General features: G+C 43.0%; 1 protein-coding gene and 1 long non-coding RNA gene across 11 annotated transcripts in view; one reads left to right on the forward strand and one right to left on the reverse strand.

The window, feature by feature from the left end:
- Positions 1-629, reverse strand: part of LOC149524100 (uncharacterized) — a 31,539-nt gene extending 30,910 nt beyond the window's left edge. The window contains exon 1 of the long non-coding RNA XR_016350114.1: positions 493-629. This is a non-coding gene — a long non-coding RNA (uncharacterized LOC149524100). The remainder of the gene's footprint in view (positions 1-492) is intronic.
- Positions 1-22,660, forward strand: part of PLEKHM3 (pleckstrin homology domain containing M3) — a 173,681-nt gene that overhangs the window by 89,861 nt on the left and 61,160 nt on the right. For 9 of the 10 annotated variants that reach the window (XR_012905414.2, XM_089779897.1, XM_025187732.3 and 6 more), the window contains one exon: positions 10,686-10,843. The exons of the other annotated variant lie outside the window; for it this stretch is intronic. Coding sequence is in view for 8 of the 9 variants with exons in the window: in XM_089779897.1 (XP_089636023.1) it covers positions 10,686-10,843 (158 nt within the window). In the remaining variant the exon portion in view is untranslated. The remainder of the gene's footprint in view (positions 1-10,685; positions 10,844-22,660) is intronic. 10 annotated transcript variants of the gene reach the window in all.

The raw sequence follows: 22,660 nt of genomic DNA on the forward strand, positions 1-22,660 counted from the left end.
CACCTAATGTGGGCTAATTTCCAGGCTCCTTGCATAAGGCACTGTCCAGTGCACCTATGGAAAGCCAAACCACGTACGAACTAGTTACAGTTTCAATATGTAAGGTGGGCGAAAGCAGGGGATATTGACACAGAATAAAACTGATGTTGGGGAGCAAGTGACAAGGGTGACACAACAGAGTTAGTGACAGAGTTGGGAATTGCATCTCCCTCTCCTGAATCCCAGCCCAGTGTCTTAGCCACAAGATCCTCTTTCCTCCTTTTTCCCTGTTCTACTACATCTAATACTTCCCAGCCAGGGTATAGTTTCCCCTACCTTGCATATTTGGCTATAATACATAATCTGACCAAGGCTCAATATGCAGTAGATTGTGTTGATTCGAGTGGTGTGAGGGAAACATCCAGGGGAGTAGGCAGGAATTGATTTAGATGTGGGGAATAGAAACCCTGTTAAATCATTGGAGGCTCTGTGAGTTTCCTTCTTGAGGCTTACCTCTTTCATGAGTCCGGCAGACACTAATCCACAGTATTGAAAGGGCTTTTCCACCATTCCATTGTATAACTAAGGATGATGCTTGAGGTTAAAATGTTTGACACCACTTCTGGTTTCCCAGTGCTTCTTGTCCTTTTTGTGTCTGCCTCTTCCACTGAATAAGCCCCTCAGAGCAAAAACTGTCTCTGTTGGTGTATTGTACAGCAACAGGTGTATTCTTGGCCTTGATAAATAATCATAAATATTGTTTCAAAGGGATGAAGGGCTGTGACAAGGCTGCCGAAGTTTGAATCTGTAATTCTAGATGTGCTAGGGATTACATACCGCTTCCCCATCCTTTCTCTGCCTCCCTTGTGTCAACACGGAAATCCAATGGAGGGAGCAGTGGAGTAGATTATCCCAAGCTCCAGAAGAGATTTATGAAGCGAACCAGTGTTTCCAAAGTGAGTGCCTCCTCATAAATGTTATCTTCAGGGAAATATGCCAGCTCCTGCAGAGTTAATGTTACTGCGTTGGCTTATAAAACAGCTTTATCAGTCTGTGATGATAATGATTAACAAGCTGATTTACAAGGGTGGGGTCACAGGCATTTGGCAAATTTAGACTGTCTGGCAGCAGCAGCGATACCAAGTCTCTGAGTTTTTACTATGTTCTCACCTCTTTAGAAATACTTAACCCTGGAGTGCTCAGTTTTGCAGTCACACTTCTGAGAGTGTCAGACTTGGCTTCCCTTGCATGTTTTATTGGGTCAGGAAGCTAAACATCTAGTGCTACAAGTATGCCATAGTGACAGTAGCCCACACTTGGAAAGCTATGTAGGTGTTGCTGTGCTCAGTGTTGTAGTGCCTTACTGATTTAGGAACCTAAATGGCTAGTGCCTAAATCCCTTTTAAAATGGGATTTTGGCTCCTAAATTAGTGAGGCATTACAACGCCAAGCAGAGCGACATCTACATAGCTTTTAAAAATCTGGGCCAGTATGTGTTGAAAAAAGACACTACGGCTATGTCTAGATTACATATGTCTAGGTTTTGAGAGACAAACTGTTCAGCTTTGTAAGTTTTGTCTGCTTTCTTCATGGAGTTTTGTGGTTGCCGCTTGCAAGCTTTGTCCACTTCTTGTTTCCAATGGTTCACACTTGTATGAGTACCTGTCTGCTGAATAAAGTGATCTGAGTGGGAGGGTAACTCAGACTCCATCTTGGCCATTTGATCCTTGGGCTCTCTGTTGAGGTTGCTAATGGAAGGATGCCAGGTGCATTGTCTGTTCATACTGGAAAGTGTGTTCAGGAGGAACTGAACTGAGGCTACCAACAGCTCATCAGACAGTCAGACTTTTAGCCATTGGCAACTTGGGCTGGGTTTAAACCAGTGATCTAGAGGCGAAGTGCCCCGCTACGTTTCAGGTAAGCCATTTAGTCTCTTAGTTAATTTTTAATATTAGAAAATGTATTGCAACACGGTGTTTCTGCTTTTGGGGGGGGGGTTGGATTGTGCAACTTTCATTCACATGGGCAAGCATTTACTCACACAAGCAGCCAGTTTGATTTCAGTGAGACTAGGAGGTGAGTAATTCCACATCAGTGTCTGCAAAGGGCTCTTGAGTTGCGTTTCTCTGTTTAAATTAAGAATCTGAATTACAACAGACTAACAGTCTGTAGCCAAAGGGCATTCCATGAAATTGGGCAGGGCAATAGTTATTAAATATATTTGTTTAAAAGGACAAGACAAGAAAACAAAAACCAATCTAATTTGTGCCATAGAAGCACAGTCATCAAGGGCTGCGGTTTTACTGACAAACAGCAAAGCTTTGAACAAGTGCATGTTGCCATTCATGTTCACGTTAATTTGATGTCCAAATGGATTTCAGATTGAACAATACCCCTTGCTCCGCTTTGTCTTCAGTATCCTCCTGGTTTTATAAAACTTAGACTGCAGAGGAGAAGAGAGAAGTGCTTGAGTTGCATATTTTCATAATACCTTGACTTTGCTCAAGTGGTTTATGTGTTTAAAAGTCACCGAGGACAATTTGTTTGTCCATTCTGAGATGGGAAACAAGTGCCATGTGCTTGGCACAAAAAGCAGCACAAATTTTGCAAATTAGAGCTTGTCCGTGTAGAATGTTAGTACACAGCAAATCAAGGTGTAACTCTGCAGGTGCTCATGTGATGTCCAGTGACATCCCATTACTCTTCTAATTGCTGAGGAGGATGCTGTACTGTGCTGGGACCAATTTTCGGATAGCTATGAAAAACTGGCTCTGTCTCCAAAATCATTTTGGGATTGACTATCTGAGGCACTTTGATGGAACTGCAGCATGCCAGAACCCAACATTTCATGACTGGGAGGACTCTACATCATGAGTGTAAGGATTTATTTCTGGTGAGGAAAGTGCAACAGGGAAATAGTTTTTAAACATTCCTCCAGCACATTTCTTAACGTTCTGCAGAATTTGAGTTAAAAGACAGACTTTCCCTTCACGTGCAGTCTGTGATCCCCACTCCAGGTGAAGTAGACCTTATACCCCAGCAATGGCTGTCATTTGGTTAAAATTATTTGGGAGATTTTAAACCCTTTTCCATTATGTTCTGATATTGTTATACAGCCCTATAAGGCACTGATCTCAGCTAAGTGCTACCTTAAAGCAAATAATTATTATTATGAGGAATGTGATGATTTGAAACATCAGGTTCTCCTGCTCCAGTAAGTGGCATGTGGCTTTAAGGTTTACTAATATATTTTAGCAAGATTTTCTGTCTCTTCTGAAATCAGGAGGCCCCATTTCTTTTTCTAAACATAGAAACCAAAAATTACCAGCCATGGCCACATTACTGTAATGGAATAAATGAGCCCATGGCAAGTACTCTGTGCAACATGAGGAATCCCTTCCGCTGCCTGCCACCCTTCTGGTAAGGTTCGTATACCACACCCATCACTGTGGTGTCTGCGTGCCTTTCAGTAGGGTACAATTTGCTATTTTAAAGAGCTTGATTATTCAGTTAGATGGATTAATGATGCATTTGGGAACATGTGCCCTCCCTCACACCTTCTTTTTCACGTCGCTATTGTGCTTTTCCTTGCAGTGGGTGTAATTGGTGTAGGTTGGTCATAGCAGAGTGGAAGGGGCGGGCTGAAATAGGTAGATTATGTGCACTTTTTCCCAATCCCATAGTGGTTCCAGCATGTGAACAGAATCTTGCAAATTCCCTGTGCATCACAAGTAATAAACAGCTGCACTCGAGCCGTACTTGTGAGAGACCAAGTGAGGCTCTTGCTCTCTCGTCTCTTTTTTAACATAATTGTACGTTTGGCTCAGTCTGCAAGAAGGTGTCCCAGCTCATTGTTGCCATCTCCTACCTTACTGTGGCCAAGCAGGAAGAGCTCACGCTCACACTCACCAGTGCACTGACCCAGAGACCAGACACACTCTGGAGAACAGGACGTTCCATTTGCCTGGCCAGCTGCATGGCTGGCCCCGAGGAGCTCATAGACTCATCGACTTTAAGGTCAGAAGGGACCATTATGATCATCTAGTCTGACCCTCTGCACAGTGCAGGCCACAGAATCTCACCCACCCCTCCTAGAATAATCCTCTCACCTATATCTCAGATATTGAAGTCTTCAAATGATGGTTTAAAGACCCCAAGATGCAGAGAATCCTCCAGCTGTGATCTGTACCCCATGCTACAGAGGAAGGCGAAAAACCTCCAGGGCCTCTTCCAATCTACCCTGGAGGAAAATTCCTTCCCGACCCCAAATATGGCGATCAGCTAAACCCTGAGCATGTGGGCAAGACTCACCAACCAGACACCCAGAAAAGAGTTCTCTATAGTAACTCCTATCATCCCTCCATTGACCTATTTACCCTGATAGTGAAAGGTCACTTAATTGTTACCTCATCAAACCATCCCCTTCATAAACCCATCTAGCTTAATCTTGAAGCCAGATAGGTTTTTTGCCCCCACTACTTCCCTTGGAAGGCTGTGTCAGAACGTCACTCCTCTGATGGTTAGAAACCTTCATCTAATTTCGAGTCTAAACTTCCCAATAGCCAACTTAAATCCATTTGTTCTTGTGTCCACCTCGGTATTGAGCTTAAATAATTCCTCTCCCTCCCTGGCATTTATCCCTCTAATATATTTAAAGAGAGCAATCATATCTCCCCTCCGCCTTCTTTTGTTTAAGGTAAACAAGCCAAGTTCCTTGAGTCTCCTTTCATAAGACAGGTTTTCCATTCCTTGGATCATCCTAGTGGCCCTTCTTTGTACCTGTTCCAGTTTGAATTCATCCTTCTTAAAAATGGGAGACCAGAACTGCACACAGTATTCCAAATGGGGTCTCACCAATGCCTTATATAACGGCACTAACACTTCCTTATCTCTACTGTAAATACCTTGCCTAATGCATCCCAAAACCGTATTAGCCTTTTTCACGGCCATGTCACATTGGTGGTTCATAGTCATCCTGTGATCAACCAGGACTCCGATGTCCTTCTCCTCTTCTGTTACTTCCAACTGATGTGTCCCCAGCTTATAACTAAAATTCTTGTTATTAATCCCTAAATATATAACCTTACACTTCTCACTACTAAATTTCATCCTATTACTAGAACTCAAATTTACAAGATCATCCAGATCTTCCTGTATGATATCCCGATCTTTTTCTGAATTGGTAATACCTCCCAACTTTGTGTCATCCGCAAACTTTATTAGCGCACTCCCACTTTTAGTACCAAGGTCAGTATTAAAAAGATTAAATAATAATGGTCCCAGAACTGATCCCTGAGGAACTCCGCTAGTAACCTCTCTCCAGCCTGACAGTTCACCTTTCAGTATGAGTTGCTGTAGTCTCCCCTTTAACCAGTTCTTTATCCACCTCTGTTTTCATATTGATCCCCATCTTTTCCAATTTAAACAATAATTCCCCATGTGGTACTGTATCAAATGCCTTACTGATATCGAAGTAGATTAGATCCACTGCATTTCCTTTATCTAAAAAATCTGTTACTTTCTCAAAAAAGGAGATCAGTTTGGTTTGGCACGATCTACCTTTTGTAAAACCATGTTAAAATTTGTCCCAATTGCCATTAACCTCAATGTCCCTAACTACTTTCTCCTTCAAATTTTTTTCCAAGACTTTGCATACTACAGATGTCAAACTAACAGGCCTGTAGTTACCCGGGTCACTTTTTTTCCCTTTCTTAAAAATAGAAACTATATTATCTCTCCACTCAAATGGTACAACCCCTGGCTACGTCTGCATTGGCAAGATTTTGCACAAATACTCTTTAACGCAAAAGTTTTTGCATTAGAGTATTTGAGTAAGAGAGCGTCTACACTGGCATGTTCCTTTGTGCAAAAGATGTGCTTTTGCGCAAGAGCATCCGTGCCAGTGTAGACACTCTCTTGCGCAAGAAAGCTCCAATGGCCATTTTAAACATCAGGCTTTCTTGCGCAAGAAATTCATGTTGCCTGTCTACACTGGCCTCTTGCGCAAGAACAGTTGCACAAGGGGGCTTATCCCTGAGCGGGAGCGTCAGAGTATTTGCGCAAGAAGCCCTGACTTTATACATTAGAACGTCAGTGTTCTTGTGCCAGTGTAGACACAGCCCCTGAGTTTAGAGATTAAGTAAAAAATATTGCTAATGGACTTGCAGTTTCATGGGCCAGTTCCTTTAATATTGCAGCTGTTTCTATTCAAGGCTGGAGATGTGCTCTGTGCACTTGGATGGCTGCGCTCAGGAGGTGGGGGGCACTGGTTTTATCTGTTGTACAGATGTAGCAAGTAGTGCCCCTCTCCATGCCCCCCAAGGCTTTTCTCTTCCAGAGTAGGGTGGCCTGGAGTCTCCAGGAATTAAAGATTGAGCTTTAATTAAAGATTGTCATGTGAGGAAACCTCCAGGAGTAGGTCCAACCAAAGCATGTAACTCCATTCCAAAACCTTCCAGGCTCTGACACTTGGGCAGGTATCTCCTCCTCATTGAGCACTGGTGTAGTTAAAAACCACTCGAACCCTTCTTGGCACTGTGGCAAGTGTCCTACAGGGCCAGCACCAAGATGCATCCCTCCCAGGGAACCAGACTTGTGGTCTTGTAGGTAACGAGCATGAAACCAATAGACCGTCAGACCCACTTCGTCAGATGCATGTAGTGGAAATTTCCAGAGGTAGGTATAAATATGCAGGCCAGGATCAGGCTGGAGATGACCAGGTGGATCCAATCAAGGAAGATGAGGCCCACTTCTAGTAGCTGATCTGGAGGTGTGAATTCCAACGTAATATATGCCATCATGTGCCAACAATGCCCCACTGCTATATACATCGGCCAAACTGGAGAGTCCCTACGTAAAAGAATCAATGGACACAGATCTGATATTAGGAATGGCAACATACAAAAACCTGTAGGGGAACACTGCAGTCCTCCTGGACACACAATTGCAGATCTAAAGGTAGCCATCCTGCAGCAAAAAAACTTCAGGACCAGACTTCAAAGAGAAACTGCTGAGCTACAGTTCATCTTCAAGTTTGACACAATCAACTCTGGATTAAACAAAGACTGTGAATGGCTTGCTAACTACAAAAGCAGCTTCTGCTCTCTTGGTATTCACACCTCCAGATCAGCTACTAGAAGTGGGCCTCATCCTCCTTGATTGGATCCACCTCGTCATCTCCAGCCTGATCCTGGCCTGCATATTTATCCCTGCCTCTGGAAATTTCCACTACATGCATCTGACGAAGTGGGTCTTTGCCCACGAAAGCTTATGCTCCTACACTTCAGTTAGTCTATAAAGTGCCACAGGACTCCTCGCCGCTTTAGTAAAGTAAGGGTTAACTTGAGGCATGTGCTGTCAGGACCTGCAATATTATCCACACCTTCCTGTTTGAAAAATGCCTACAAGCTATTGCCTTTGCTGAAGCTTTGTACGTGCATTTTATGTGTCAGTGTTGGAAGAGCCTTTCCTTTGGGGCTTTCTGCCACTCCTGGGGTGTGTCTAGACTACTGAGTTTTGTTGACAAAAGTGGACTTTTGTCGACAAAACTATACCTGCGTCTACACTACCGCTGAGTTCTGTCGACGCTGGTAAACCTCATTTTACGAGGCATAACACCTTCTGTCGACAGAGTTCTGTCAACAGAAGGTGTTATTGCCTGTAGGGTTGCATCTAGACTACAGGGTTTTGTTGACAAAGCAGCTTGCTTTGTCGACAAAACTGAATGTGTCTAGACGCTCTATGGCGACAGACGTTTTGTCGACAGTATCTGTTGACAAAACTTCGGTCGACAAAACCCTGTAGTCTAGACGTACCCCTGGAGAGTTAACGCTTCCAGGTGCAGAAATTGAAGCATTTCCATGGGCATGAAGAGGGTGGGAAGGGGAGGAAGCAGGGAGTGAATGAATTCCTGAGAAGTGTTCTTCAAATGACAAAGGCAACACTCGGACCTTGCTTTCTCCTCAGAGATTATTTGTGTTCAGAGGCAGACCTGATTTCTTTTTGTTTTAATAATTAAACAATAATCCTTCAACTATACACAGTTATTCCCGCCCCCATTTAGTCAGTCCCCTTAATCTTTTGGTTCTAATGATGCTTTTATGGCCAAGCAACTGGTGAGTCAGGGCACCCCCGCTGCTCAGTGCCCAACTTGAGAGGCCTGACTTTCTGCCGTGCTCAGCGCCCAACTAGCAAATCAGGGCCCATTAAGGCGATTCATGTTGGGACCCAAAAAATCACGAGACATCCTGAAATCACAAGCAGTCTTTGAAACTCTGGGCAAAACTATGGGAGGTTGATGCATCTGGGGTTGGGGGAGGCAGGCCTCCAGCCCCACCTACAGTGCCACCCTCTCTGCTGAGTCCTCCCCTCCCATAGGGAGGGGAAGTGATGCAAAGGGGCATGTGTACATGCCTCAGCCTCCCCGGCCCCTGGAACACTGGGGGATGGAGGAAACCGTGCCACGCAGCTCCCAGAGCAGTGGGGGAAGGGAGGAGGCTGCATCACGTGGCTCCTGGAGCACTGGGGGAGGGAGGAGACCACGCCACGCCGCTCCTGGAACACCGGGGGAGGGAGGAGGCTGCACAGTTCCAGCCTCCCTGGCCAGGATTACGGGGAGGATGGGTGCTGGTGGCACCAACATGCCACCAGAGTGACTACAGCAGACATTCTGGGGTGGAGTGTGGGCGTGGCCATGCTTGGCAGTTTGGGAAGGCTACCAGACACCTATGGCCAAATTGTTTAAGCAACACTGCTGCTGTTTCTCATCCATCTTTCTTGGATGTTGGTCAACTTCCACGCCCCTTCCTGGCTTAATTTGGACTTTTGATCCTCATTTACTCTTGAATTTCAAAGCAAAAGCTCTTACTTTATTTCTAACTCTCCCATATTAACATGTTGCTTCTTGGGTTGGGATCTGCTCTAAGGTTAGCAATGTCAGCATCTTAAACCAAGACTTCGTGCTCTGTTACATGCCATGACCTTTCGGAATTGTTTATGTTCCAGCATACGGGCTCTTCCGATGCTAGGATGCAATAGGAACATCATTTTCCCCTTTAACATGAGCGGATGTCCTATCTGTAATGCTAGCAATAACATTGCTGCTTCCTGTTCTCACAGATGTTCTCACAGTGCCGAACTTTGGCAAGGAAAGGACACTTCCACTCAGTGGCATCCATTAAGTTCCTTTCCTGCTTGCATTCTCCCAGCTATGGCAGTGTCAGTTGGGTGATGGGATAGAATGGACCTTTAGAAATAACATTAGATGCACACGTAGATGAAGAATGCTACTGGAATTTGTATTTATATGCTTTGATTTGAGCTATAGCTTGGTCACAATGGCTTTGCACTAACCTGATATTTCAAGTGAAACTCAACAGGTATGAAATTGTGTAATTTAAAACCAATGGGCAAAATGTATTTAATTTCTATATGAGCCAAATCTGGCAAGGTAGGCATGTGTTCAGATATGATCCTTTATTTGAAAGCTGGGAAGGGTAGAAGCATCTTGCGCATAATCCTTTGAAGAACTATTGTTACTATCCTTTTAACTGTAGGTCAGCATCTAATCCTATGACGCATTTCTACCAGTAATCCAGCAGGCTGTCATTCGCACCATGGGAAGAGAAGGGAGGAAAGTATGATATGGGGGCCCTATGCTTTGTTCATTAATTCCTTACCCTAGCAGAATTTCTTCAGATTAATGAAATTTTATCTGAAAAAGTGTTTGCCTGAATAGCACCCTTCTTGAGACATGGTCATTGAGTCAGAAATGTAGAGGCGTGCTGTGGCTAGATGCTTAATCTGCATTACACAGGTTTTTCACACTGGTATGTGAGTGCAAATCACTTCTGATTGCCTATACTATTGTCTGATAGTAGACTGATGTGGGACTTTTTGATTTGAGAGCTAGACACTTATGGGGAAACTGCAGTTTTCTTTGAATAATTTATTTTAGAATTCATCTGGTTGTAGAAAAAAATAAACACAATATTAAAATGGTTACATATCAAAAAGTCACCTCTGGTAGAAGTAGAAACCTCCATTTTTTCAGAAGAAAAAAATAGACTTGAGTGCAGAGTTGTTGTTTTTTTTAATTGAGTGAAGATAGGATAATAAAATAGCATTGGCATTTGGGCCAAACAATCTGAATAAAAAATAGCAGTGAAGGAAAAGCATTTAGGGTAGTTTTCTGAGCTGGCACAGATCTTTTTGCATTTGTATTTATATAAAAGAATGAATCTCTTTTCTTAAGCCTGTCTAGAGTGGCATAATGCACACTGTAAGGTTTGATTTCTAAAGGCACTATTCATTGTGCATGACTGGGTCTGTGTGACTGCTAATGCACACTAAAAGTTCTCCATTGGGTTTCAATGTGATACCATTTCAAACAGCACTGCATTAAAGCGCTCTAGGATAGAGGTGGGGAACCTCAGGCCCGGGAACCAGATATAGTCCCTGGCTTCCCTGGATCTAGCCCCCACTTGTCATCATTGTCAATTCAGCTCAGCACTAGTTGGACCATTAATATTACTTTTACCATACTTATGGTTTTCATGTAGCTATGACTAAGAGTTACCCTCAGATTATTTCAGCTGGCTGAGAGTAGTTCCTTGCCTATGTTAGTGCAAATGAGATAAACCTTTAAGTGTTTCAAGGAATCCTGTTCCTTTATAGGTTTGTTAATGTCATCGTTTGTCTTCTTCCAGGTAATTGAAGGAAAGTTGGCTCCTTTCTTGGGGAAGGTAATAAAGTTTGCTACCTCTCATGTCTACAGCTGCAGCCTTTGTAGCCAAAAGGGCTTCATCTGCGAGATTTGTAACAATGGAGAGATCCTTTACCCCTTTGAGGATATTTCAACAAGCAGGTACAGTGTGCTTCCTTCCATGTGTTTTACCTGCATGTCTTATCCTCTCCAATTCCAGATCACCTGGCTTTCCATTTCAGCAGTTCCTGGGGGTGGCCCTCAATAAAGGACATCTGCCCTGGCTTGTGTTCTGGAGAGACCATCCTTGAGCATGCATGGAGATAGATGGAGAATGGCCACTTTATCATTTATCTGGTTTAAAAGAGCTTAAGTCCCATTTTATACACCAGGGCTATGTCTGCACCGGCGGGTTCTTGCGTAAGAATGGCCGTTCTTCCGCAGAGCATCCACACTGCCTGCTTGCTCTTGCGCAAGAAGATTTACAGTAAAGCATGGTAAGAGAGGGGTTCTCGCACAAGGGCTACGCTCTTATCTAACAAGTGTAAGCTCTCGTGCGCAAGAGGGCAGTGTGGACGCGTGGCAGGGGTTTCTTGTGCAAGAAAGCCATATGGCTAAAATGGCCATCAGAGCTTTCTTGCGCAAGAGAGCACCTACACTGCCATGGATGCTCTTGCACAAAAGCACATAGCTGTGTGGATGTGTTCTTGCCAAGAGTTGTTGCATAAGAACCCTTGCACAAAATGTTCTTGCGCAAGAACCCACCAGTGTAGACAGAGCCCACCACTGACACTCAAAAGGGTAGAGATGTGCAGCAGCTGCATTCAATGAAAGTAACTGAAATCTTGCTTTACTGTGCACATCTGAGTTTGCACAGGGCCCTACAAATCCAGAGGTCAGCTGAGGACGACTTTGTATGTCTTTCCTGCCTCTAATTTCACTGGACCTATGATAGAACGTGCCCATGAGTTATTAGGTAATAATCACCTCTTCTGAGTTATGGCTGTTCCTTACTGTGAAGTGAGGCTGTAACTGATACTCTGCTGTCCGTGTGTGTATGTGTAGATTTATGTTGACATTCACATGCACACAGACACACTGACACATACACAGCCACCACTAAATGTAGCTGCCTCTCAGTGAGAATATAACAGTTGTTTAACAATACTGGGAGTCTGGGAACAGGAAGTAAGGAATGATGGTGTATCCAGTTGAAATCACATGAAAAATATAACAAGATGCAATGTAGTAACCCAAGCTAGAATTTGAACAGGACCCTGGAGATAGGATCCTACTTTTTTCAGAAAATTTCCTGGGTTAAGAACAGCCACAAGAGAAAAGGACATTAATTTTTTATCCAATGATGAAACTGAAACCTCCAGCAGCACAATCTGCCTTTTTCTATTACACTTTTATCTTAATTTATTCTCTTGTTGCATTAATACAATTAAAGCAAATTAGAGACGCCTACTCTGGTGGTGATCAAGACTAGCTTCTTAAAAATTTGGTGTTGAGAATCGGATTCTCCTTATTGACAAAGGTCTCGGTGTCAGGAGTGGCCAATGCCAGCCTGTTGGGGATTTTAGGCTGACATGGCTTTCAAAGGAGTATTTGCACATTCTTTCTCTGAATTCACATTCCAAGAAGTGTGGAGACAAAGTGCTGGATATAAATTAAACAAGGTGTGCAGTTTTGTTTTATAAATGGTGTCCAAAAGAAAATAAAATGTACCCGAAGGCAGAAGTGGGAAAGACTTGGATGAAATGGCATAAAAAGTCTGTACTAGACAATTAAAGATATCCACAAAGCCTGATGAGAACAGAAAAATAAGTAGTGAACTAGTCAGCTAGTGAAGCTTAATTGAAGTTTGTGAGTGTGCGTGATTTACCTATTAATTTTTTGATTGATCACCAAAGCCGCAGGGTATATAGTATCCACAGCTCTTGCTTGTAGCATTTAAAGTCTTTCTGAAAGATGCAGAATTTCTCAAATGACCAGTGAAAGTGGAGTGAAACTGCTCCTCAATCTATTTGTGTATGAATCAGAGTTCAGCAGTTATTTTTGTTCTAGTGGCCAGACATGCAACTGAATTACTGAAATCAGGTCCACCTTCTTCAGTCAAAGCTTTATTGACAAGCAGTGAAGGGTCTCTAATATTGCTCTCCTTTTTTTGCTACTCATTTATTTTGCTCCCCTCCTACTTCTTCAGTTGCTAATCCTTGCTCTTACCCCATCCCCGCCTCTCTGCTTCTCTCCTTACTAGTTTTTTTTTCTCCTCTCCTTACTGATACCTCATTCAGTTTTGGAGCAGAGTCACAAAGGAAAATGAACCAGATCATTTCAATTTAATTTTTCTGCTCTATGCCACCTGCAAGCAGAGGCAAGTTACACTGACAAGTAAGCTTGTATATTTCACTCTGTACTCCACCAGCACATGGGGGCAGAAGGGACCAGAAAGCCTTTTAATGTGCCCCTGTCTGACATCCGTGACAAGGATTGCTGACCTGACTCATCATGATGCTAGGACCTATACAGATAGACGGAAATAGTCACAACACACAGAATAAACTGTGTACCCATGAGAAGAGAGAGCCAGAACAAGATTCAGAACATTTTCATACTCTTGCTTATCTCATGACATGACGTGTGTTGTATTTTTTCCTAGAGTATAAAACTAAATCAGCTGTTGGTGCAAAGTTAGATTTGTAATTTAGATGTACTGTTCTGAGGTTCACAAGGCTGTAATTAGGCACCAGTTGCTGTTTTCACTTTTAGTTGCACTTTTCTGGGATTCACTCATTTGCTCATCCTCTTCTGACCAAGCACTGCAGCCCATGGCACCTATGATCATCTGAAGACTCTTGAGTGCCTGTGCTATAGATGTGAAGATAAAAAGAGAATGGCAACTTTAACTCAGCAGCATAATTTTCTCTGATGTTGCTCATCATTTTAAGTATGCATCTGGTTTTACTAGCAAATTGAACTTGTCAGGGACTCGAACCCGGACGGCCTCTGTTCGTTGTCTGACCGCAAAGAGACAGGCAACACCAGCAAGATCCAATCACAAGCTCTTTATTGAATGGTGCGCACTTACAATAGAGAGCGGCCCGTCTCCAAAGTGAACCAGCTCCGATTTCGTTTACAGGTAGGCTTATATAGACAGTTCCGTCGCGTCATAGACTATTCGCCCAAGCAGCCAACCCCCCCTTTATCAGTTAGAAACCTCTAATACCCATGCATACCTGGCCAACTACACATCATGGCCTTAAGCAATTCATAATGCATCAGCAATTTCTTATCAGCCCAAAAGACAGGTACTGGGCAACAAGGAGACAGTTTGTTATGGCCAAAGGAGAACATAAACGGGGAGTTTAGAACAAACGGGGAGAGCAGAAACAGGGAGTCTTCTTATCAGTTCTCAAAACAAACTGTTCCTCATCACAGCAGGTACAAAAATGCAGCTTCTTGCTTATCTCATTTTGCCAACTTGAGCAAGCGTGTAGGGTGCGTCCCTGCTTGAACCTATCTCCAGTTCTGCCCAGGGACTACCCAGAAACCTTTGTTACATTTGCTTTAGCATAACTGCACTAGGCCTGTTTTTCTAGGGCCTAACAGTCCCCCCTTTGTCCCTAGAGTACCGTGAAGGGACTCTTGGGACACATTGTAACAACTTACTACTTGGTGGAACACACCTTAGTGCCTATCCAACATCCACAACGAATTAGGACATAGAGAACTACTAAACCACAAATAACAATGACAGCGCTACGAAGTAAGTTATGGAGCCAACCACCGACATTTGGAAACCAGCTAAACAGGTCGCTCCACCAAGAATTCCCTTTCTTTCCTCCATGATCTTTTGCTACCTGCATAAGATGATGCGCTCTTTCCCAAGTGGCGTTATAAACGTCGGGAATATACACACAACACTCTTGTCCTATCAAGGCGCATGTTCCTCCTTGAGAGGCCAGTAGAATGTCTAGTGCTAAGCGATTCTGGAGAACTATCTGCCGAATCTTTTTCTGCTCGGTAGCCAGATCAGTTAAAGCATCAGCAGTGGTATTAGCCATTATTTCCAAGATTCCTTGAAGCCTCATTACTCCTTCTCCTATTCGATAAAAGGCCCCTCCACAAGCATTGGGAAATGCTGCACAAACACCTGTCCAATCATTCACAGCCCGCCAAGTAAGAGGGCGAGATTCTTTAGCATCTGTCTCAGCGTCCTTTATATTCCTAATCTTTCCAGTGGGGAGATGAGGGCGGTAAACAACAGGTGGCTCCAACTAGGCCAAGTAGAAGGATCCACTCCATGAAGGAGGAAGGGTCAAATATGCTTTGTTATCGCACACTCAGTACACTCTAAATAAGGGTTGGTTCCACAGACTCCATCCTACTGGTCCAATGGGTAGGGTTGGACCATTCGGATAAGAGCATAAACAGAGAGACTTGTTTCTAGGTCCAGGAGAGCGCTGAGTACAATTTAGAGAGGAGCAGTTATAATGGGTGTGTGTGAAGGAAGGTACGCAGGACGATATATTTACTTTCATCCACCTAGGGATCAGAAAGTCAGCTGTACCATTGATAATTTGGTATTTATCTTCAGTTAGAGTATAAGCAGACCCGACATGGGAAATGTCAAGTGCACTGACTGATTCCGACAAGCATACCAGAATCAGTAGACTACCTTTTTAATAGGCACCAATGTCCGGGTTTTTCCATACATTCAGGAATCCTCTATTTTTAATCTCAGTCTTTTCCCAAGTAATGTTTAGATTTCCTGAGGAATCCTTCTAAGATGGGGTCCATGTCATGTTCATTGCACAAAGGGAAATGAGAACTATAAGCAACCCTCTTTGACTATCCACTGGGACTAGGGAACACACCCAACATGATGTATTATGTAATTCTGGCATTCGAGCTTTCAGCTCATATGCAAGATGAACAAAGGTGTTAGAGCTGTTAGTTTCTACAGCCTTTACATCCCATACCACCAAAAGAGAAAGATAACAAATAATAAAAGTAAAAACATAAGAACCCAGGTCAGAAAACGAGGCCTTCCTTCCGGGAAAGGACACCACCAGTCTAAGGTTTCCTCAGTCGAAGTTGAAGCTTCAGGTCGCCCAAAGGGGTAGCAGTCTATTTGTCCTGGGCACAGATGTCGTCTGCTTCTGGTTCACCCGGTTCACAGTGGGGTGAACGTGCGTGGATCCCTTGAAGTCCGACGTCGTCTGTCTCTGGGCCTGGATTGCCGGTACCAGGCCTGCGCTGATCCCCGTCTACTTCTGGACCTGGGTTTCTGGTACCAGGTCTGCAGTGCTCTTTGTTGGGGCCAACTTGTGTAGGCACTGGAACCGGTTAGCGGTGGGAGGCGTGAATCCAGGCGGACAATTCCTCACACTTTACAGCAGTATGGGTGGTCAGACCCTTTCACCTGGGTTCCAGGGCAGTCTTCCACTGGTGAACCTTCACGCAAACCTAATCTTCTGGTTGTAGTTTATGGCACGGCACAGTCAGGACCTCCTGGAAGGCGTCCTTAACCTGAGAATGATAAGACTGTACACACCTCATAATTTCCTGACAATACTTGACTATGCTTTCTTTAATAAGTGTTGCATCAGCCAGGTCAATTTTTTGGCTGCTTAACAATTTCATAGGTCGGCCACATGCAATTTCATGTGGACTGAGTCCAGTTTTCCGATTAGGAGTCACTCTCATGCTCGTTAGGGCAATCGGGAGTGCTTCTACCTATGTTAAGCCAAAGTCTTTACATATTTTTGCAAGTTTGTTCTTTAAAATCCCGTTTCATTTCTTTCCTGCTCCTGAGCTCTCCAGGTGTCATGCGCAGTGCGGTGCTTGTCTGATAGAGTAGTACTTTGCCAGTTTTTAAACAATTTGTCCAGTAAAGTGGGTACCTTTATCACTGGAAATCACAAAATGTATTCCTCATGATGGGATGTAATGATTTAGAAGTTTCTTTGCCACTGTGATGGCATCAGCTTTCCTGCAGGGAATAAGCTTTTACCCATCTTAAAAACAAGCAAACAATAACCAACACATATTCAAAAGATTGACATTTAGGCAATTGAATAAAGTCCATTTGTAAATTCAGCCATGGTCCCAAAGGCGGAGGTCTGGTTGCCGGAACTGTCTTTACAGGTTTACCCACATTGTGGGCTTGGCAGACAGGGCAAGCCAGACCGTAATCTTTGGCTGCCTGGGAGAATTTGGGAGCAAACCAATTTTGTTTTACCTTTGCCAATGTGCGACAATCTATGGAGCACGGAGGCAAGGTGAGGTAGCAAGACCACTGGGGCAACAATGTGGCCATCAGAGCTGCTGCACCAGTAGTGGTCTGGGTGCAAGGTGCACCCTGCCAGTCTCCACTCCTGCTTTCCCGATTCTGGGGCTTGGTCTTTCAGGAGGGCCAGTTCCGAAAGAGATGGCAAAGGAGCTGGTGATCATAGGAGAGAAGGAAAAAAACAGCAGGTAGAGGAGCAGATTCCTCTACATTCCATACAGTACAAACTGCATAGTCTGATACTAAACCTCCACTAGAATTATAAAAGCAAAAACCATCTGTGTAAAGCACAAAGTTACAATTATTTAAGGGATTTAAATTATTCTTTCATTAAAACAACAATATTGTACACACAACAATGTTTGAAATACATATATCACAATTAGGACACACAAGACAAATTTGGATAGAACACAGAACACAAACTTATGTCATGACACAGAACCATGGCTTTTTTTTTTCTTCAGTTACTTTTCAGCTAATATTAGTGCTTTTTGATAATTTGAAAGACAAAGAAAATATTTCTACCCACATTGGGGTTGTGCATTATATTTTAGAATACTTTTTCTTTACCAATGTTCTTTGCTAATTTTTGATTAGCCTGCTGTTACCTAACGGTATGCTTTTGTTTTGCACAGTAGCTTCAGAGGGTTTGAGTAAATTACTTCATTGTTCAATTATTAATTTAAAGATGACATGCCTTAGTTTCCTTCTTGTACTGCAGACCAGGCCTTTTTTTTCTTTAATGTGTGAAGCTTCAAATAATTTACTGCCACAGAAACTTTTTCTTAAAACAAGACCCTTGCTAGTTAATATTTAAGCAAGCAAAAAGGTTTTCTTTTCCTGAAAAGAATTATATACAATGTTACAGGCTTACTTATGGGGGACATGCTCCCCTTTTCCAGAACAGACAGGCAGTTTGCAGACACACACAACCTTGGATCTGAAAGCAAGCCAAAAGTGCTATCAACTCAGCTTTGAACAGAAAAACAGTGAAGTTTCTGGGCTTGGATTTCTTTAAAACAATAATTAGTTTTCTTGGAAGACACATTTAACCCTTAGGGTGCAGGTTTTACAAATTTACAATGTATAGATTTTATTCTTTTATGCAGTTAACCAATTAAGTTTCAGTAGAATTCCTTATTTCTCTTTAATAAATTTAACAAAGTGTCTGTAGCCAAATGTTTAAACTTAATTGTTTCTTTGCCTAGATAATTAAAAGAGGCTGCAAGAAACAAGGAGTCATTTTTAAAGCAGGTTTCCCTTCATATATAACAACAATCGCTTAATTCCTTCTTTCTCTCTCTCTCTTCTCTTTCTCATTGTACATCTGTGTCACAATGCTAACCACTTTAGGTAAACTTTTCCCTTGCATCCCGTCTGAATTTGGATCTCAGTTAGGCTCAGCGGTGGGCATACCTCTCCAAGCTTGATTCTGGTGATATGCTACAGCCTTTTCTTTAACCTTTTGATGCTCATTTTCCGTGAGGAGGGTATTTAACAATTGAATCACATCAGCCCAGGTTGGCAGATGGATAGAGAAAATGGTACGGAATATTCTTTTTACCACCTCCGGGGCATAGGGTGGGGGAAGTTTAACAGATTTTTCTACACACACAGCCTGCAGAGCCTTTTTAAATTCCTTTGGTTTGTAATTATACTATACAATAAATATTCCATTTGTCCGGGTCTAAGATTGACCAGTATGTCCTTTAGGGCATTCATTCTTTCTACGGAAAACATCCCGCAGTCTGGCCAATCATTATCCGGGGACAAATTAGCAGTGAGTGAAGGCCATTGTGTTTGACACAAATCCTTCATTTTAGATTTTGCTAGACCGGCCGTTCCAGAAATGTCCTTCCAATCCCTTAGGATCAGGGTCAACGGGGCGTCCCCCGGGCACTTACTGCCGCCCTGTCCCATCTTTACCAGCCAAAGGATCCTTAACCCAATTTTTCAATACCGAGCGCTCGCTTACCTCTTCAGGGACTTTAACCCCGAACACTTCAGGGACTTTAACCCCGAATACTTCAGGGACTTTAACCCCGAATACTTCAGGGACTTTAACCCCGAGGTCCTGGATCCTACACAACGGGTAGGTGATGTTGCTGGATTTCTGCGGGCCTCAGCTGGTTCACAGGACACGCCTTATCGCCAGAGCAGGGATCAGGCCACCTGGCAAGGCTCCTCAAAACCGGAGGATGCGCGCTGCGTTGCTTCGGAGTCCGATCCTCTGCACCGGAGAGTCAGACGGGTCCCATCTGGGTCGCCAAATTTGTCAGGGACTCGAACCCGGACGGCCTCTGTTCGTTGTCTGACCGCAAAGAGACAGGCAACACCAGCAAGATCCAATCACAAGCTCTTTATTGAATGGTGCGCACTTACAATAGAGAGCGGCCCGTCTCCAAAGTGAACCAGCTCCGATTTCGTTTACAGGTAGGCTTATATAGACAGTTCCGTCGCGTCATAGACTATTCGCCCAAGCAGCCAACCCCCCCTTTATCAGTTAGAAACCTCTAATACCCATGCATACCTGGCCAACTACACATCATGGCCTTAAGCAATTCATAATGCATCAGCAATTTCTTATCAGCCCAAAAGACAGGTACTGGGCAACAAGGAGACAGTTTGTTATGGCCAAAGGAGAACATAAACGGGGAGTTTAGAACAAACGGGGAGAGCAGAAACAGGGAGTCTTCTTATCAGTTCTCAAAACAAACTGTTCCTCATCACAGCAGGTACAAAAATGCAGCTTCTTGCTTATCTCATTTTGCCAACTTGAGCAAGCGTGTAGGGTGCGTCCCTGCTTGAACCTATCTCCAGTTCTGCCCAGGGACTACCCAGAAACCTTTGTTACATTTGCTTTAGCATAACTGCACTAGGCCTGTTTTTCTAGGGCCTAACAAACTGAATTCTTTGTGTTCAGAACTAGGTGCTTGGCAGCTTTTGCAGCTGTCATTGGTGGCATGTGGTAAAAAGGGGGGTGTTTGCGGCTAGTTGGCAATGTGGCCAGAAGCATCTCAAAGGGCCAAATTCTGCTCTCAGCTGTCCTAGTTCTTACTCACTGAAATCTGTGGACTGCACTGGAGAAACTCAACAGAATTTGGACTTTACTATTGTTTTAGCTTCTTTTTATAACATTTGGGATAGAAAATAAATAATAAACTGATCTGCAGTTGGTGGTAGAAGTAATTTTTTCCCTGTTCAGTGGCCCCATTATGAAGTGGTTGAAAGGCAAAGTGAGTGTGTGAGTCTGGATTTGGGTGTGGAGTTGTTTTTGCCTCAGCCAGTCTTCGCTGCTTCCTACATGAAAGGTCACACTCTGTGGAGGAACCAGAATGACATCTGTCAGTCTAGCTCAGCAGTTCTCAACTAAGGGTCCAGGACTGCGAGCAGGTTTCAGGGTTGACTGACTTAGCTTTGCAGAGTCTCATGTGGCATGGAGCACATGCAGTTGCCCTGCTTGCTACCCCATAATGCCAGCCCTGGTTTTTATATAGGGGTGCGAGAACAATTTGCATAGTGGGAGCGCTGAGAGCCATTCAGCCAAATTGTAAACCCTGTATACGATAAAAACCACATCAAGCCAGGGTCTGCTGCTGTACCCCTAGTTCCTGCACCTATACTTTTATATGCAGAAAAATAGCTGTCATGACACAGGTGACCCATGCAATTTTTATAATGTGGTGGGGGTGGGAGGAGTTTGAGAACCTTGATCTAGCTCATTCGGACTCAACTAGACTTCGGTTTTCCAGGGCTATAAACTTATGCATAGTCTTATGTCAGATGAGGCAGAGGAAAGTCTCATTCCAAAAGAGTCTCCTTTGTTTTGAGTTGGAATTTATGATAGATGGGTCCTTGTTTAGACAGAGGTATCTGGGGGAAAGCACACGGGACCTCTTTGAAAGGACTGACTGGTGTTTCTCTTTAGTCCTGGTTGTTTGCTCACTGTTCATTTTTGTCAGTCCTTGAGCAAACAGAGTGAATACCTGGATTGTGCACTCATCGGGGTTTGAATACACATATATTACATACCCTCCTCTCACTAATCAGCATGACACATTCCTTTGTTGGCAAATGGTTCCAAAACAAACACAATCAGTTCACTTAATTAGCAGGTCTGTGGGCTGTGCTTGGCAGTCTTCTGACATCCGGTTCAACAATACAGAACAATAAAGTTTGCTGTCTTAGCCATGCTGGAGGGAAGGTCTTACAAAGTTATAAGCTTTTTAAGGGTATTTCCTTTCTGTGGCTTCTCTTGGGAGGCGCCATCCTGTGCAATGTAATGAGGCCACAGTGCAGGAGCAGCAAAATACAAATTGGCCAATCATATTAGAAGCCTCTTTCAATTTCTGTTTGATTTCCCTGTCCTCAGTTCCCGCCTCTGTACCCAACCTTTCTTTATTTAAGTAAGCACTCATCAAGGATCTTTTCAGACTCTGCTTCCTTCGGGAGCCCTTTAAATAATCAGAAGTATATTGAAATACCAGTGAGTTGTTTGAAACTCCTGAGACAAGACCTTTAGCTGGTATAAGTAGTCATAGCATAATTTTCTTGACTGAAGCTATGACAGCTTACGCCAGCTGAGAGTTTGCCTTCTCTTTTATTGCTTGGAGTTAAAATGTATTCCAGGCTCAGTGGAAAAAAAATCCAAACAAAACTCATTGCCTCCTATTAAGGTTGTTAATTTATTGACCAGAGTGTCTTAAAAGCAGCCTTTAATGTCCCTGATTGGGTTTTCAAAGTTTTTTCTAATTTAGAAAAATTACGCAGCAGAAAGTTTATTTCTCTTAACCTTGAAATAAAGTAAAATAAAGCAGAAATGAAAATATAACATCCTTGTAGATTTAAATTTTTCTATAATAACTATGCCTATTTGTATTATTACCTACAACTTTTTAAAATGTCAGGGCTCTAAACCTCATGAGTTACCTTGGAAAACGTAATTGAGTCAAATTGAATGAAATGGTTAATTTATATCACAGTCTGCCACCCTTAAGTTGAGTTGTACTGTTCTCCATAAGTAGTTTTATTAGAACTTCACCCAAAATAAGTCACTATGCACTGTGAGTAGGATTAGCCTTTATAATGTTTTTCTCTCTTTCTACTTAGATAAATATTATGTCTTAGATATAATGCTACTCAATGAATAAGGTTCTGATCTTTCCAACACTTACATGAATGATTTTACTGCTGTGAGTAGTCTCATTGCATTCAGTAGGTTAAATCACTCACTTGTTAGAGGACTTTGTATCTATATTATGGAGCTGTTGAGCGTAGTTGTATTATGAATACTGTTATTAAGATTAATTTCTTCTAACTTTGCAAAGTTAATGTGCTTCCAATGTCAGTTCAGTTTTAAAAGTTTAAGGTAAAAATATAAAAACTTAGGTTTTAAATAGCAGTGCTATAAAATAGGCTTTATTGTATCACCTGCATAGAAGCCATTATAAGCAAGGGACTGGACTTGATGATCTCTCAAGGTCCCTTCCAGTCCTATGATTCTATGAAGCTTATGCCACATTCCTGCGAAGACTTATGCATATTCCTAACTGTATACAAAGACTTAATGAAGTCAGCAGGCTTATACTCATAGTCAATAAAGTTATACATGTGTATATGTGTGTTTAATTCTTTGCAAAATTACAGGTGTATTGTGTTATTGCTGCACTGCTATTGGA

The sequence above is a fragment of the Pelodiscus sinensis genome, chromosome 7, assembly GCF_052426305.1.
Source record: "Pelodiscus sinensis isolate ZL-2025 chromosome 7, ASM5242630v1, whole genome shotgun sequence".
Taxonomy (NCBI): Eukaryota; Metazoa; Chordata; order Testudines; family Trionychidae; genus Pelodiscus; species Pelodiscus sinensis.